Genomic DNA, 19,380 nt, shown 5'->3' with positions numbered 1-19,380 from the left:
AATGAGTTATCAGCCTATAAAATATGTAATTGTATTTCAAGGAACAATCTATGAAATAGGATAAGAAGCAAACAAATGTAGTTTACTAAGTGTTTTAGTCAAATTGCAAACAAAGTCATCAGTCAGATGCTAGTTACTAAGTGAATTAAAAAAAAAAATAGTCATCAGTAGTATGAATTGGTTTGGACCAAAAAGCAGAGGTAATTAAAGAACAATTTTTACAAGCTCCAGAAGTTTCACAGAGCTTAAACCATATTCATATCAAGCATAGTGAAGTGTCCCAGACTAGAGGAACAGCAGCAGAAGCATTAGCATCACCAATAACAACAGTGTTATCAGAGCCAGCAGCTAAAACAACATCACCACACACATCAGAAGAATACTATATGCAACAGTAAAGAGCTACTGCATTTTTTATTGTGAGTTACAAGAGAGAAAAACAATCCAAGCAAGGTGAAACATATCTCATGTGCATACAAAATGAGCCCCCAGTGTCTACAGCAAAGCAACAAATATATGTACTAAAAGAAGCTGCTCTTACACCAACTAATATTTTAATACAAATGTTACTAAGACTCAAACTTTGTCTGTATTCAATGAAAACAAATCTTCCTGCTGTAACAAATGGTGCAAAAATGAACAGAAAAGACCATTACATTGGGTTCATTTATAGATATACTGTAATATTTAAGAAATAAATTGCGCTTGTTTCAGGCTTTCAGGCTGAATATAATCCAGATGTTCTAGTGGTAACAGAACATGACATAAAGCATGATGAAACCAGATACATTAAATTAGAATCTATTCCCTTGTAATTATATATGACATGCATCAGGTAGGGGCTAAGGTAGTTCTTTACGTTAATCAACATAATAAAGCAAAAGAACTGCTATTTCTTGAACGGTACTGCAGAGTTTGGCCGCTTGAATTAACTGGGACTGTGACACATTATTAAGGCTTCAGGAACAGCACTGTGAAACACAGAGTTGTAGGTGTCTATTGCCCACCATATGGAGAGTTGGATGATTTCCTAAACAACCTCAACAATACAACTTGTCAAGTCCGATGCAAAAAGCACACAATACTGGGTGATTTAAATATCGACACAAATTGTTCTAATATTAGTGATTTAAAATTATTGGATTTATTGAATTTATTGAATGTGATAACTTCAGACACCAGAATAATAGATTTAACTGCCAGTAGGATAGACTATTCAATAATTAGCAAATCTGATAAAGATTGTATTAAGTTCTGTAACATAGGATTCCAATTCCCTGATCATTATTTCCAGCTAACTGATTATTTAAATGTGAATATTCAAGAAATTGCAAAAATAATTCAGCAGAAATGAAGCTGAAGCACCACGATCATAACCAGATTCAAGAAGACACTAGCTAGAGAAAATTGTGACAATGTCTACCAGTTAAAAGGATCAAACAATAAATGATATGAATTCTACTCCATTCAGTTGAAGTATTTTAACACTTGTTGTCAAATTAAAACAAAAACAGTTATCAATAAGTAGGAAAAAAGTTAAGTTACAAACTACCAGCTAAATTAGTCAAGCTTCGAGAGAATATCCAAGATTTCTATATGCTGCACAAATCATCTGGGCTGCATGTTTCCAAAGAAAAATATATCAGTACTAAACAAAGTTTCAAATCAGAACTTCTAAAACATTAGGAAACAAGTCCACAGTGGGGCAACAGCACAGTCTGCAAATGTAAGCCATGCCTCCTAGAATCTCATTAACAAATGCCATAAACGCACGAATGAGGAAGCAGTAAATATCAGACATGAAAAAAAATCGTTGCTAACGTTCTTAACAAACATTTTATCTCCACAACTGACATAATAATTTCAGATGCAGATCTACTCAACATCCCAATACAATGCTACACAACAGATAAAGGTTCTGAATTTATGGGAGTATAAGAACAAAAGATAAGCAAAATTATTCGATGGCTAAAAAACAAACATTCAAGTGGTTGGGATGGTTTATCTAGCACAGTAATTAAAAAATGTGCAAATGTTGTGATCAAACCAATTACAGATCTCATTAATTGTAGCACCAATGCATTAAAAAGGAGTATTGTCAGAACAATACATAAAAAAGGATCATACGAGGAAGCATCAGACAGCAGGAAATTATCTCTGATTCCTACATTTAGTTAGATTTTTGAATCAGTGATGCTGGCACAGCTTAGGGCCTTCTTTTTTTACTAAAAACAGTCTCCTAGCAGAAACTCAACATGGATATCAAAAAGATCACAGCAACAAAACAGCTGTAACAGAAATTTTGCACCAAGTCTATAGCTATCTAGATCAAGGAAAGCATACTGTAAGCATATTTCTAGATGTCACAAAAGGACCTGGTGAGCCATGCACTTCTCTTGCAAAAACTGAGGGCATGCAATATCACACACACACACACACACACACACACACACACACACACACACACACACATCTCTTGAACTTCTGTCTCTTTATGTAAATTATCATAATTGGGCAAGGAAAATCAACATTGAGTCTATGACTGAAACAGTAATGCAAGTGTGATGCAGGGGTCAAAATTGGAACAGTGTCTTTTTCTTGTGTATCTAAATGATACAATAAATCCTTAAAATTCTCATATAACTAATTATGCTGATGATACCTCTCTATTGTTTTATGGTGACAATGAGAAGGATACAATATATTTTTCAACACATGGGATGTGGTATCGACAGCTACGATGCCACAACGTAGGTGCGCTCTGCTAGTTTGGCAATACCACACCGACACCGATTACAGTACTCTCTAGCAGGTGCTGTGTAGCTCTACAAGAGCCACTCTGGATTCAGCCCATTTGATTCTGAGGAGACAACCTAGCAACATTGTTTCTACTTCATAGGGGGCTAGCCATTACAGACTTTGTTACTTCAGTTACTTCAATTATAGTTTGTCCAACTACTAGTAGCTATTAGTGTTGATACCTGTATGACTTCGCACCTATGTGCTCTTCTCAGCCGAAGTTACGTAAGCCTAATGTAATCCTAATTCTTCCTGTAGTAAAAGTGATTTAAATTCACACTGCAGCACTGAGATTTTCACATCACCTGCTCCTACTCGCTTCCTACATTCGGCCTACCCTTCAGTTTACAGGAGCAGATGCACATGCTGCCTACCAGGTGGGATACAAAACAATGGTGATGAGCAGGGACTAAAAATTTTTTTTCCTCTCTTACCTATGTTTTTTTGCTCAGTACTGCTTTAGTTTTTTTTGTTATATCCCCGTGTGACAGTGTGACTGTATCTGCATGCTTCCCCCATTTGCTATAAGACTTTCATTTGTGTAAGCCATAGCTTCACCACAGGAACAGGCTTCACTGTCCATCTTGTATGTTTTCAGGCTCAGCAAATGACGCAGCTGCTTGCATCCATAAATGGACTGGTCATACTACAAACTGCAGTTACTGCGGCACCTCTGATGCCATCGCCTGTCGAACGCAATCACTGATGGTGCCACCATTTCATGCCTTCAATCCAGACATTGAACGCTGGCCAGAATACATTGCCCAGCTCGAGGCACACTTTGTAGCATACAACATACCAGGTACAGGGCAGCTTCCCTTCTTCATTGCCAACAAGGGGTTTGTGTTATACCGTGTGCTCGTGAAATTGTTTACCACCACCTCCCCAGAAACTAAAAATTATTACGAAGTGATTGATGCTTTGAATTTCCACTTCTGTGATAGTGTCAATGTGGTAGTGGCATGCTACAAATTCTTTGTCTCTGGCGTGGCCCTACTCAGTCCAATAAATCATGGTTAGTGGACCTTCAGGGACTAACATCTGATTGTGACTTTAATTGCTCATGTGGAAGCTCATATGCGGATATCATGATTAAAGACACTATTGCACAGAATGTGGCGGATCACCGCATCCGTGAACAAATCCTAAAATTTAAAAACCCTTCTTTGCAGGAAGTAGTGGACTTGCTAGACAGACAAGATACATTAGACATGGCTACTTCCACGTTCAACGTGACCCTGGGTGTTTGTACTGTTAGTGTGGCACAACACTGGACTCCTGGCTGGCCCCAACACAGCACGCCAAGACATGCCGCTCGCACGCAAGTAAACAAGTTTCAATCCTGGCACCCTCAAAGAATAGGAAATCATGTCTGAACTGCTTTCATGCCCACCCATGGGACAGTTGCCCATCCTGTCAAGCACAGTATTATTTTTGTAATAAGAAGGGACATGTGCAAGCTGTGTGCAGTAAGAGAAACTCTACTTCACAACTTGTCTCCCATTCGTGTGACTCGCGTGGGCATCACTGCAACAGAAACTGCTGTGCTCATGATTCACATCAGCCTATGGACGTTAACGCCATTTATTCAAAGCCTTCTGCTTCACGTGCTTCTACTGCTTGTTGTGGGAATCAAGTTTTGCCAGACACTTCCTCTCGCATTCAGCGCGATGCGAGAAAACTTTTTGTGACTTTTAACATTTGTGAACATTCTGTTTGCATGCAGATGGACACTGGTGCATCAGTTTCCTTACTGAACAAATAAATGTATGACTTGCTTGGTTTACCCCCACTTTGTAGTTCACATTTCACACTGACTGCATTTACTGGACAGGAAATCTCAGTGCTTGGTGCATGTAGTTTGCTAGCTATATATGGTGCAACAACCCATACAGTGTCTTTCCATGTGATACACTCTAATGATGCTACGAACATTTTTGGCATGGACACATTTGAACATTTTGGTCTCGCAATTCAGGACAATGTACTTTGCATCAATGCTAGTGACCGTGCAGACAGTGTTGCCGTATTATGCGATGATTTTGCTGAACTCTTTCCTGATGGTCTTGGTTAAGCCACAGGTTTTGCACCACATGTTGTAGTTAAAGACAATGCCTTGCCTATTTTCTGGCGTGCATGCCCGGTACCACATGCACTGTGCGATGCCATAGCTGTTGAACTTAAGCATTTGCAAGCATTTGGCACGGGCTTTGTCTATAGTGTGTGTGAAGAAACCAAATGGTCGTCTCCGTATTTGTGCTGACTTTAAGTCTACAGTAAATCCCTAGACAGTGGTAGCTATGTTTCCCTTACCGTGTCCTGAAGACATTTTTGATAAGCTTGGTGTGGGAAAATTCTTTTCAACAATTGACTTGTGGGACTCATACTTTCAGATTCTGCTCGATGAACAGTTGCAGCGCTATTTTTTGATCAACACCCACCTTGGATTGTTCAAGTTTCGCTGGCTTCTGTTTGGTTGTGCTTTGGCTCCTGTTATTTTTCAGTCTTACTTGCAGTAGTTGTGTGCCACTGTCCCTGGTTGCTCAAATTATCTGGATGACACTGTTGTATCAGGTCGCACCCCGGACAAACATTTGCAGAATTTGTGTGCCTTATTTACTGTACTTTTCCAGGCAGGACTCTAGTGTAATAGAGACAAGTACAAATTTTTTCACACTGAGATTCAATACTTAGGACATATGATTAACAGACAGGGTATCCACCCCTTGCCATCACATCTCAGTGCGATTAGGGACTTGCCAGCACCCAGGAACTTGAAAGAACTTCAGTCTGTGTTGGGCAAAATTACATATTATATTCGGTTTATACCAAATGCAGCGCAGATTGCAGCACCTTTGCATCGCCTTTGGTGTAAGAACGTTCCTTTTGTTTGGTCTTTGGAATGTGATGTTGCTTTCCACAAGCTCAAATCTGCTTTGTTGAGTGATCCCTGTTTGATTTCTTTCGATCCCTCCAAACCAGTTCTTTTGGCTGTCAATGCATCTTCTCATGGCATCAGAGCAGTTATCTTGCTTTTGCGTCTAAGTTACTCCATTCTGCCCAGCAAAACTATTCTCAAATCGAGAAAGAAGCTTTAGTGATTGTATATGGAGTGACAAAGTTTCATGATTTTTTGTACGGTTGCAAGTTCTATTTTGTCACCGACCATAAGCCTTTGATGCCTTTGTTTCACCCGTCAAAGCCAGTTCCAGTCCATATTGCACAAAATTTATAACATTGGTCCCTGTTTTTGTCTAACTACAATTACAAAATCTTGTTTTGGCCTATAGCACAGCATGGCAATGCTGATGCTTTATCTCGTCTGCCTATCAGTCCTGACAAAGTGATTGATTCTTCCAAACTGTCCTGCATGTTTATTGATTCGCAAGATGAGGAATTAGCTGTTGGGTTTTCCAGTGGGTTTTTGTTACATTGCTGCCACGACAGCCACCAATGCTTCTTTGCAGATTCTTTTGCAGTATATTCAAACTCAATGGCCTCCATCTGCGATGCAGATTCATGATCCACTTGTTCGACATTACTTTGCACAACATCACAACTTATCTGTACACCACGGTGTTATCTTGTTATGAACTAACAATGATCAGTCTTGTGTGGTTGTACCTCGTTCACTGGAGTCAGAAATCCTCTGATTACTGCATGCTGGTCATTGGGGTATAGTGCGGACGAAGCAATTAATGCGTTGTCACTGCACTTGGGTCGGCATTGATAAACAAATTGAGAATTTGCTTGCTAACTGTCGCTATTGCATGGAGCAGCAATCTGCTCCCTGCCAGTGCTTCTTTGTGTGGCCGACTCCTACTGTGCTTTGGCAGCGTGTTCATATTTATTTTGCGGGTCCTTTCTGGGACACCCGCTGGTTGATAGCTTTTGATGCATATAGCAACTTCCCTTTTGTTGTACCTATGTCTTCTACTACATTTGTGAGTACTGTTTGGGCTTTGACATTTATTTTCTGCATTGAGGGCCTTCCTGAAGTTATTGTCTCCGACAATGGCCCGAAATTTGGGTCCTTAGAGTTTGAAGCGTTCTGTGCTGCTAATGGCATTCACCATCTGACCCAGTCAAACATTGAGGCTGAATGTTTTGTGTGTACATTTAAATTGCAGATGAGCAAGCTGCATGCCACACACTCTTGCGAGTGCACACTATGGACTTTCCTTGTTTCATATCACTCCCTGCCCTGTGGCACTCATTCCCCAGCTGAAGCCCACAACTCCGATGGCACCTCCCCCACTCGCGCCTAGCTGAGGGCACTCCTACCAACGCCGCTGCTGCTGGTCCAGTCACCTGACTGGACGGACACCTCTCACTGCCACCACGGCCGCATCTCCGGCCACTGACGTTGCCGCCGTGTTCCTCTGCGGTGCCGGAACTGATGGACACTGAGGCTGCCGTCACGCCACCGCCACCATCACCCATGGAGGTTGTTGCTCCGCCTCCTCATCTGAGCATAGCCAGTGGCAGTGCGCAGCCTGGGCAGGTTTTCCATGAGGCATTTTCCTTGCCCCCTCGCAAGCAATTTGGGGACGTGGGTGGACAGTGCACCCTGGCAGTTCTGCTGTCTGCCCCCTCAGCAGTGCCATCCCTGGGTCCCTCCATCTGCTGTCGGAAGCCATACTCAATGACAGTGCATTGTTTTAGGGGCAAGGGATATGGTATTGATAGCAACAATGCCAAAATGTTGGTGCACCCTGCTAGGTTGGCACTACGACACCGACACCAATGACAGTGCCCTGTAACTGGTGCTGTGCAGCTCTACGAGTGCTGCTCCGGATTCAGCCCAGTTGATTCTGAGGAGATGACCTAGCAACATTGTTTCTACTTCATAAGGGGCTAGCCATAACAGACTTTGTTACTTCAGTTACTTCAATGATACACTCCTGGAAATTGAAATAAGAACACCGTGAATTCATTGTCCCAGGAAGGGGAAACTTTATTGACACATTCCTGGGGTCAGACACATCACATGATCACACTGACAGAACCACAGGCACATAGACACAGGCAACAGAGCATGCAGAATGTCGGCACTAGTACAGTGTATATCCACCTTTCGCAGCAATGCAGGCTGCTATTCGCCCATGGAGACGATCGTAGAGATGCTGGATGTAGTCCTGTGGAACGGCTTGCCATGCCATTTCCACCTGGCGCCTCAGTTGGACCAGCGTTCGTGCTGGACGTGCAGACCGCGTGAGACGACGCTTCATCCAGTCCCAAACATGCTCAATGGGGGACAGATCCGGAGATCTTGCTGGCCAGGGTAGTTGACTTACACCTTCTAGAGCACGTTGGGTGGCACGGGATACATGCGGACGTGCATTGTCCTGTTGGAACAGCAAGTTCCCTTGCCGGTCTAGGAATGGTAGAACGATGGGTTCGATGGCGGTTTGGATGTACCGTGCACTATTCAGTGTCCCCTCGACGATCACCTGTGGTGTACGGCCAGTGTAGGAGATCGCTCCCCACACCATGATGCCGGGTGTTGGCCCTGTGTGCCTCGGTCGTATGCAGTCCTGATTGTGGCGCTCACCTGCACGGCGCCAAACACGCATACGACCATCATTGGCACCAAGGCAAAAGCGACTCTCATCGCTGAAGACGACACGTCTCCATTCGTCCCTCCATTCACGCCTGTCGCGACACCACTGGAGGCGGGCTGCACGATGTTGGGGCGTGAGCGGAAGACGGCCTACCGGTGTGTGGGACCGTAGCCCAGCTTCATCGAGATGGTTGCGAATGGTCCTCGCCGATACCCCAGGAGCAACAGTGTCCATAATTTGCTGGGAAGTGGCGGTGCGGTCCCCTACAGCATTGCGTAGGATCCTACGGTCTTGGCGTGCATCCGTGCGTCGCAGCGGTCCGGTCCCAGGTCGACGGGCACGTGCACCTTCCGCCGACCACTGGCGACAACATCGATGTACTGTGGAGACATCACGCCCCGCGTGTTGAGCAATTCGGCGGTACGTCCACCCGGCCTCCCGCATGCCCACTATACGCCCTCGCTCAAAGTCCGTCAACTGCACATACGGTTCACGTCCATGCTGTCGCGGCATGCTACCAGTGTTAAAGACTGCGATGGAGCTCCGTATGCCGCGGCAAACTGGCTGACACTGACGGCGGCGGTGCACAAATGCTGCGCAGCTAGCGCCATTCGACGGCCAACACCGCGGTTCCTGGTGTGTCCGCTGTGCCGTGCGTGTGATCATTGCTTGTACAGCCCTCTCGCAGTGTCCGGAGCAAGTATGGTGGGTCTGAACACTGGTGTCAATATGTTCTTTTTTCCATTTCCAGGAGTGTATGAAGTAACAAAGGTCTAAAAGTAAAAACCATAGTTTGCGGACTATAAAATGCTATGGATTACAAGACAAACCTTAATTTTTAAACAACTTTTTAAAAAATAAAATTTTTACCATTATTACTATTAGATTGCAAAGCCACACAAAAAAATTCTTAGTTTGTAAAACCAAACTGACCTTTAAAAACCCTGAAAATCATCATTTTAACCTTCCTCTTCTTCTCCTTTTCCTTCTTCTTCCTCTTCATCTTCATCATTGCCCTCCTCAGATATAAAATGGTCTTTGCTTCCTTCAAGAGCATGATTTAAGCCACACTTCTTAAAAGATTTAACAATAATGTCTTCTCTCACTCTAGACCATGACTGTTTTATCCACTGACACTCTTGTTTCATTGTAAATTGTTTTAAAGCTCCTTTCACTGTGAATTCGTAATTGAATTTCATCCATCATCCATTTGTTCCATTCCTCTCTCATAAACACGTTAAATGCTTTATTTATTGAGACATAAATAAGTTGCAATTCGGAAGAAAGTCCTCCCAGAATAACAGTAAGCTCCATATTTTTCTGTCTCAATTTCTTTTCCACTGAATTTTTCAAGTGACTGCTACACAGATCTAGTAAAGGAAGAGAACTCTTCTTCAGTAAAGCATGTTTCATTCTCTTCCATACTCTGTTAAGGCATAATTTCCTGCCAGCCTCATCCATCGAACCCTTGTCATGTACACGAATAACATCTGGCAGTTTTCAGAAGGTTTTGGCATTGTTTTGTGCTTGAAAATGATCATTGGAATTAAATTTAGCACTGTCAGCATAGCATGAAAGGACAAAAGTGCATTGAATTTTTTCATGTCCACTTGTTTGTATAGTTATGGTTTTAGCACCTTTCATGGCAACAGTTCTGTTACTTGGCACATGAAATGTCAGAGTTCCATCCATATTCACTGTTTGGCTAAGCTCCACACTCGTTTTCTTTCAATATTGAATAATAAAGCAATGGAAAGATATTATTTTCTCATCATACTTTTGTGGGATTTTCTAAGATGTTTTGATCTCAGTTCATATGCTAAGTCCATGATGCTTCATAAACCTATAGCACCAACCAACTCCTACCTTAAAGTGTGTTAAGTTCCACTGTTATGTTAGCTTATGAATATGTATTTAAATAATTTTTGTATTAATTCCAATGCCATTTTGATGGTGTCCTCAAATCCTTTTCAATATATCATCTTCTAGTTTTGGCCATTTTGCATTCAGTCCTCTATTTGCACATTTAGCCTTCCTCATATTTTTCCCTTCTCCTTTACTAGCCTGCCAATCACGGAAGGTTGAATTGCTGCTCAGCTGCTCTGTCTCCATGATCTTCTGCATGCTATTACATTCAATTTATAGCCAGCATCATATGAATACCTTTCACTTTTTTCCATTACAAAACTATCTACTAACAAAAATATTGTAGTGTTACTGATGACACAAATCACTTTCAATTCAAGTTTACTGACACCGTAGACTGCAATGACGCATCTTAGGCTAGACAGTGTTCTGGGTTTGTGATGACGGTGAGAGGAAGACAGTTTTAGCAAACTTGTGAAACCCCGTAACTCACGTTCATTGCATCTGTGCACTGCTGCTGCCAGTTGAATCCAATGTTGTGAGATACAAGGTTTCCTGTGGTATTCAATACATGGCCATTTTTAAGACTGGTGGGAATTCTAAATCAAACACTGGACAGTTTTATATTAATTTCGAGTACAAGATACACCTGAATTTTGGAGGCCATTTTTCAGAAAAAAAGTGAATATAGTATCACATAATTGCATGAAGTTCAAAGCAAGCAACTCATGCCACAGATGTGTAAGATATTTATGGAATATCATATACAGACAATGAAGACTGTAAATTCCTTCATTTGCACTTGGATGGCAGTCTTCAGTGGGGAAACCATGTTAACAATGTATTCAGGAAAATAATGAGTACACTGTATTTGCTCAGCCATCTGTCAAAACTGTATGTAATAAAACACTGAAAACAGTGTACTGTGGGAGAATTTTCCCATTTATAAGTTATGGGATAAAGCTGTGGTTGTGTGTGTCGCTGATGTGGACTTGAACATAATATTGGTGCTACAAAAGAGAGCTGTTAGGCTGATATATGGTCTGGGATACAGGGAAACCTGTCATGATGCCATTATCAAAAATGAATATCTGACTGTATACTTATTGCTTATGTAAGATGTTGGGGATGTAAGTGCAGATATTCTGACCATTAATACCTCAATATGCACCCACTTCAGTGCATTAGTTGCTTTTTCTCTACGTCTAACAGTCTTCCTGTGAACACATTTCATAATTTACTATTTGATGCATTCTGAATGGTCATAACTGCACCACTAAAACGACAATATCTATCAGTATACACTAACTATTTTGTGTCCACCATCCACATTTCACCACCTGACCTGCTGCTCAGGAGAAATTCAGTATTGTTCTTGCCATATGTACTTGGAAATACTAACTAACCTAAGAACATCTTATTGTTCTCAGTTACCAATAAAAATATCTGCACTTACACACCTACCACCCTGTATATAGATTTATCACTGTTTCGAAAGCCATCAGGATGACATACCCAATTGCTATGATGTACATAATCACAACACAACAGAAAAGAACAATTACTTCAGAAAAAGAAAAAAACAATAAAAGTAACCTACCACAGTGCATATATCAGTGGTTCAGTGTGCTACAACAAACTGCCAGAATCAATAAGATCATTCCTAGGGATCCATTTAAAGCAACATTAAAAACTTTTCTTGTAAATAACTGTCTGTGTTCATTTAAATAATTCTAAGCTGTATATATTATGTATTAAGCTTTATAGTTAACTATGTTATTTATTAAACCTTCTCACACAAATGCAATATGTACCGTACCTCTGAAACAATGTGACATTTGCAACAGCTGTCATTTGATGACTATACATGAAAAGAAATAAAAATAAAATAAATAAAAACTGTGGCTCACCATCAAAGTGAGACTTCACTCCTACAAATATCAACAGAAAAAATCATATAAAATCAATTTTGTATAGAAAAAATCATACAACATCAATTTTGTAAACAGTCAAATGCCTGTATTTGGAGAAGTTGCAGAAAGGCTGGCATCAATTATTCAGTATTTACATCAAGTAATGAAACCAGATTTCTGATAGAAGGCCACAATAACAGCAACAAAAACAACATTAAAAATGTACAGACAAATAAGAGATTTCTTTGTAACTGAATACCTGATCAACAAAAATTTATATGATGATTCTGTGCTTGCAAAACAGAATATAACAAAATTTCTAAATATTTTCAGCATATAACTGCACAGAACCTGTAAAAAAATTCATATTAAAATTAATTGTCATGAACAAACCTTTCACTTTTCACCACTATTGTTAGAAGCTGCTCCTGTAGACCCTCTATTGGGAGGTAAAAGTTCACAAGTGTTATTTTGTTGTAGTCATGGAATGAATAGCGCGGCTTTTGCAACTTTGTAGTTATGTAAAATCTGAACTTTGTATTATATTCAACCTCCTTACTGAGCATTATTTTGAGTGATCCATCTGGAACATTGGAAGAAATATTTCAATTGAAAAAATTATATACACTTAAGATGGTAGATTATTTACAAATGACAATGATTTTAATCATAAGTAAAAAATGTTGCATCTTAAAGATTGTTTTAATAAATTTAAGAGTATATTAGATAATCTCTGACCCTTTAAATACATTCTTTTCAGGAGCACAGGATCTAAGGGTGGTTCAAGAGTTTCTCCAATGTTTTCAAGAAGTGCTGGTCGTCCAAACATTATGCAGTTTTCAATAGTACCCACATAAGTGGCATCTGTGAACTTTACTACTTCAAGACCATTTTTCTTTTCGACATTTTTGATCCATTTGTTACCTTGACTTTGAGGATCCACCATAATTGACCACCTGCAAAAAAAAATACACACCATTTAAAATCACTCTTTCCTAGCTGGGTGTAGACATCGTACCAATATACATTCATATAATTATGAATGGTCATGTGAGGTACACAGTCATATGTCATTTTGTTCTTGGCAAAAACTGTATAGGAAATATACCAGCTGTAAATTACGGGAGAATCATTTCTGCTTCTTGCATAACAGATTATTTGTAAAGACTGGTATTGTTTTAACAAAAAACCATTGCCCTTAGTATACTTCTATTATTATGCTTTGCCTTTGCGTGAACAAGCAGCATTTTCCTCAAATTTGAGCTGTTTCATCCTATGTTTATTTACTCAGTCAGGATTTACAAAGGCAATCATCACATAATATCTATCTATCTATATCCGAATCCCGCTCCAGCTACTGCCGGGTCTGGGTGCTGATGAGTCCTCTTCATTTGGCTCGGTCCTCCCACCACTTTTCTTCCTCCACTTGCTGCCAGGTCACACCTCTCCTTTCAACAGATATTCTTACTCCCATTTTTCACCTTGTTCTTGGGCGCCCTGTAGGTCTTTTCCCATCCATCTTTAGTTCTTCCATAATTTTGGGGAGTCTCTGCCCATGCATCCTCTTAACATTCCCATACCATCCTAATCTCTTTCTTTCAATTTCTTCTCTCATACTAATCTCTACATTCCTTACTCTGTCCATTCTTGTTTTTCCCTTAACTGCTCTGAGAAATTTCGTTTCCCCTGCTTGCAGTCTGCTCCAGTCCCTTTCTGTCATTGTCCATGTTTCTCCACCATAGGTGACAATAGGGATGTAATAATTCTTATACATAAGGAGTTTTGGTCTTTCTGAAACTTCATTGTTCCAAATCAGATGTTTTATTGTTTGGTAGAAATTGCCTCCCTTCTGTAACCTCCTATTAATTTCGTTAGTTATTCTTCCATCCCTAGATATTTCACTCCCTAAATAAGTGAAACTTTCTATCACTTTGAGGGGTTCTCCATTCAAGGTAATATTTCTGTTGATTCCTTTCTCCCTTCCAAATACCATTACTTCACTCTTATCTTTATTTATTTTTAATCCATACCTTTTCATTATTTCCTTCCACGCATCAAGCTGTAACTGTACATCTACCTCTTTATCACCCCATATTACCATATCATCTGCAAAAATCATCTTTTTGTCTTTTTCTTTTACTATATCTTTAACTGCCCTATTCATTCCCTCCATCACAACATTAAAAAGCACAGGAGATAGAATACTTCCTTGCTTAAGTCCTTGTCTTATTTCGAAGTATTCAGAGTTCCCCAATGGTGCTCTAATTCTACAATTGTGGCCTCTGTACATTGTCTTTATAACATTAATGTATCCATCTTCTATAATCTTCTATATCTATCTTCTTCAGTTCTTCCCAGAGTCTTTCCCTGTCAACTGAGTCATATGCCTTTTCTATGTCTATAAAAACCATTATCACCCTTTTGAAATACTCCCAACTTTTTTCCATCAGTTGACGGATAGAAAATATCAGGTCGATCGTGCTCCTTCCTTTCCTAAACCCATGCTGTTCTTCACTCAGCTCCTTTTCTATCTTTTCACTTATTCGATTTAGTAAAATTATTTCAAAAATCTTGGCTGTATGACTCATGAGGGTTATTCCTCTGTAGTTTTTACAAAGTCTTTTATTGCCTTTCTTGAAGATGGGAACAATGTCTCATGTTCTCCAGTCGTCAGGTATTTTACTATTTCTCCACATGCTTGATAGTACTCTATACAGCCACTGCATTCCCACTGGACCTAATGCTCTTATCATATACACTGACACTTCATCAGGTCCTGGGGCTTTCCCCCCCATTCATCTTCTTCACAGCTTTTTCCATTTCTTCCCGTGTAATTTGTCCTAATTCTGCTTCCCAACTTCTCTCAATTTCTTCATTATTTGTTGTTTCCTCATCCTTTAACAGCTTCTTAAAATGTTCTTTCCAGAGATCTTTTATATTCCCTGGATCTTCAATAATGGTACCGTCCTCTGTTTCCATCTTTACTGGTACTTCAGAAGCCTTCCTTTTATAGAACATTTTCTTATTGCTCTTCACACCTTCTTCAAGTTTTTTTGTAAACTCTTCCCATGCCTTTTTCTTTGCTGTTTCCACTATTTCTTTGCACTTCTTATTTTCCTCTATGTATCTTTTATGGTCTTCATCATATTTAGTTTTCCACTATTTTCTCCATGCTCCATTTTTTCTTCTAACTGCTTGGATTGTGGTATCATCCCACCAACTTGTCTGTCTTATTTTTTCCTTTCCAGATGTTCTGCCACATACTTTTTGTGCTGCTTCGACTAAAGTGTCTTTGAATAAACTCCATTCCTTTTCTACATTGCAGAAAACTTCTTTTGGAAATTTTTGTGTTATTAATTCCCTGTACTTCTCAGCACATTCACTCTCCTTCAATTTCCAATCCCATATCCTCATCACTTTCTTCTGTTTTCTATTTTGCACACACTGATTCATTTTGCATTGTCCCACCAGTAATCTATGGTCTCCATCTGCACTCACACTTGGAATTACCTTCACATTTGTTACTTTCTCTCCCCATTCCCTATCTACTAGAATATAATCAATTACACTCTTCGTTCTTCCATCCCAACTGTATCTGGTGATAACATGACTTTCTCTCTTCATAAACCAGCTGTTTGCTATTTTCATTCCATTCCCCTGGCACAAATCCAGGAGTCTTTCCCCTTCTTCATTTCTGCCTCCATATCCAAAATACTTGCTCAAATCCCTTTCTGTCTTTGCCTACCTGTGCATTAAAATCTCCCATCACTATATTAGCACTCTCTAAATGGTTTTCTAACACATTTTCAAAGTCTATCTTCTCTTCTTCGCTACATCCCACTTGAGGTGCATAAATCTGGATTACTTTTAGTGTTTCTTTTTGGAATCTCAGGTTTAAGATTATGATCCTGTCTGATATATATCTCACATTTTCAGTACAGCTTTGTACATTCTTATTCACCATCACTGCCACACCATTTCTTCCATACCTGTTATTCCCACTCCAGTACAGTTTTCCTCCTCCTCTCAAATTCTTCTCACCTTTTCCCTTCCACTTTGTTTCACTTAATCCCAATATATCTAACTTCCTCTCTGTTAGTACATCTGTCATTTCTTCCATTTTTCCATTGAGGGTTAATATATTAAGGGTGCCAATATTTAGGTTATTTTTAGTCCAGTTGGTTTCATCTTCTTGTGCCGATGAATTTCATCAGGTCTCCCATCATTTGCACCAGTACTTGAAGAAGCAGTGGGGTCAAATCCTGAGTGGTTCGTTCCGAGGCTCGTCTGTGTTTTGAAAGCAATGTATGAAGACTTTCCTACTGGCTTGCTAGTCCTAACGCAATGAAGGATTTTCTGTTGGGGTTGGCTCCCTTAGCCTTTGGAGTTTCTCCTCCACCACAAGGCAGTGGTTCCCTTCTCATTTAATCTCCAGAAAGGAGGGTTGCCTCATCTGCCAGCTACGCCGTTCCGAAGTCTTCCTTCTCCGCCGTCATTGCCATTAAGGTCTTCACCCGTAACCCTGGGCATGGGTTCCGTGTTATACCCCATGGGATTGGGTCCCTGCCTGAACTCAGCCATCCTAGCACTCCGGCCTACTGAAGTGTAGGATGCCCACCCCCGCGACGTGGACGCGCCAGGCAGGAATTACCCCAGTGGAGGAATAGGGAAGGGCACCCTACCTCCCTGGAGCCAGGTTAATGATTGTGTATGGTGCCACAATCACGTAATACATTAATTAAAATTTCTTACAGCTCTATACCAAATTACAATACTCCTTATATATGTTCTGATTATATTCTGCTGCATCACAAATATTCTTGAGCCACTGTATGGCCGAGTTACAGTGTTGGTGTATGTCCTTCAGTTCACCCTCACAGTCTTGCAATTCACACAAAAATAAATGGTCCATTGATTGGATTTCACCACACTCACATTCAGGACCATCTGATAGTCATCATATGTTCGTCAGCTCTTTACATATACCAACACTTGTTCTGAAAGGGCTCAATGTTGTTGACAATTTCTTTGGGATATTGAATCCATCCCACCAAATTTTGGTTCTTCTGTTCACTTAAAACTCATAGTTCTTTCAATGCTATCTTTGAGTCAAAGCCTTCTAGTTCTTTGTTGAATTTACATAAAAGTGGCCTGGATGTAAGTCTGTTTGTAGGTCCTAGGTCTTGGTGCATAGGAAGTTCTGGGTTGTTTAAAGATTTCCTGTATGCTCTTGTGGCTAACTGTGATCACCTAATTTTAGGTAGTTCTATGTTTGCTAGGACAGGAAGCCTGGCATGTGGGAAAGGCCCTGAATGTTTCAGAGATTATCACCATTGTCTGCTTCAGTTGGATATTCACTTAAGCTACAAGTGCACTTTTCATCTATCTGAAAACCCACTTGGTATGTTCAATGATTGTTTTTGATGTACAGAGTTAATCTAGTCAGTAATATTCTTTCAAATAATTTATAGGAGATATATATCAGGGATATCAGTCTGAGCGTCTTTGGGTTGTCTCTGTTTTTTTTAGGTTTGAGCACCACAATAACTTTTGCTTCTTTTCATGTCTTAGGGACTGTGCACCATCTGATGCAGCTGCAGCGTTTGGCAAATCACCTTCTTCCTAAAATCCCAGTTCCTTGAAGAATTCTGGTAGTATCTCATCAGGCCCGGCTGCTTTTTCTGTCTTCATTAGTTTCAGGGCCTCGATAATCTCTTCTGTTTCCACTTCTTTCACAGTTCCCAAACTGGCTGTATTAAGTGAGCAATATATTGTTCAAGTGTTTGAAAATCTCATCCTTTCAGCTATATTTAGTTGGATTTTGGAGGTCTGTTTCAGAACAGCCACGATTTCAGATGGACTCAAGCCCAGAGATGGCATGTCAGGTGCTGTGGCACTGCCTAATTTCCAAAGCATCCACCATCTCTTCTTGATGGAATGCATAAACTCTAGACTTTCCATTGCCTTTTTTCATGTGCTTCTGCACTCCTTATTCATATGAGTTATCAGTTGTTCCATAGTCTCATCATTGCTGCTCTTCTTACATGGCTCCAATAGTGTTTTGCACTCTTTCATCCAGCAAGGCATGGATTCAGTCCTAATCCAGTAATTAACAGCATTTAGGGATACTTTGTGTTCAATGTTAGTGAATCTTTTGTCATTCTCACGTTTTGGTGGTACCCAATTTATTGTCTGTAATGTAGGAAAAGGCAGATTGCTACTTACCATAAAGAAGACACATCAAGTCACAGACAGGCACAATTGAAAGACACTTACATAAAGTTTTCGTCCACAGCCTTCATCAGTAAAAGAGAGACCCATACCATTCACACACACAAGCAAGCACACCTCATGCACACATGACCACTAACTCCAGCACCTCAGGCTGGCATTCCAGCCACACCTCCCATTTAATGTCTGCACATATGAAATGAAACGCCTGTGCACAGTTTATGTTCCACAACTTACCCCCTTCTTAACATTATTCTGTCACAATCATCTTTCCTTGTACTACACAAGGAGTGTGAAATGCTTTTTGCCTAAATTGCGTGTTAATACTTTATATTCCCCCACTTCTAGAAAAGATGTTGGGACCTCTTTCTCAAAAAAACTCATTAACATACAACTATAAACAAATGAATTACTTTAAAACACTTGATATGATTTCCTTCTTTAAACAGGAATCAAATTTTATTTTTAAATTCAAGTCTTTTCTACTTCATTGTTTCAATTTAGGTAAATTGTGCTGAACGGTGTTAATCTACTTTGTGTATCAGCCTTTCTACATAGCAAAGATATCACTTTAATATAGGAATGTGTATCATGTCAACTTTCTTATGGTTTTTATGTTTATTTATTTAACAACATATTGCATTCATGCCAGTATACTCAAGGGTTTCTTGTTTACTCTTGTATATTTACACAGTTAGATACCTTTTACACTTTCTCACATTATTATTACCTAAGGAGTTGCTTGTCTGGGCTCTAGAGTCAAATTTCAGTACAGGCTTTAGTCAACAAGCATGCAACATTCCTGCTCCAACGATTTTTGTCTCTACTATCAGGTGAGTCTATTTGATTATACAACTTGTTCAGAGAAAATTTCCATATTGTAACAACCAGTCATACAGCTTCATACTTTGTATTCACTTGCTTACACTCCATCTAAGGTTAGTCATTGTGTCAAACCTCTACACCATTATACATGTGAGAGTACCCTTATACTTCCATGGATTCAC

General features: G+C 40.1%; 1 protein-coding gene across 1 annotated transcript in view; it reads right to left on the bottom strand.

Moving 5' to 3' along the window:
- Window positions 1-19,380, bottom strand: part of LOC126188699 (dynein axonemal heavy chain 7-like) — a 337,765-nt gene that overhangs the window by 16,070 nt on the left and 302,315 nt on the right. The window contains exons 16-17 of the mRNA XM_049930307.1: window positions 12,881-13,098; window positions 12,536-12,725 (exon numbers count right to left, since the gene is read on the bottom strand). Of these exons, the coding sequence (XP_049786264.1) occupies window positions 12,536-12,725; window positions 12,881-13,098 (408 nt within the window). The remainder of the gene's footprint in view (window positions 1-12,535; window positions 12,726-12,880; window positions 13,099-19,380) is intronic.

The sequence above is a fragment of the Schistocerca cancellata genome, chromosome 5 (assembly GCF_023864275.1).
Source record: "Schistocerca cancellata isolate TAMUIC-IGC-003103 chromosome 5, iqSchCanc2.1, whole genome shotgun sequence".
NCBI classification, from domain to species: Eukaryota; Metazoa; Arthropoda; class Insecta; order Orthoptera; family Acrididae; genus Schistocerca; species Schistocerca cancellata.
This window is presented reverse-complemented; position numbering and strand designations above follow the sequence as displayed.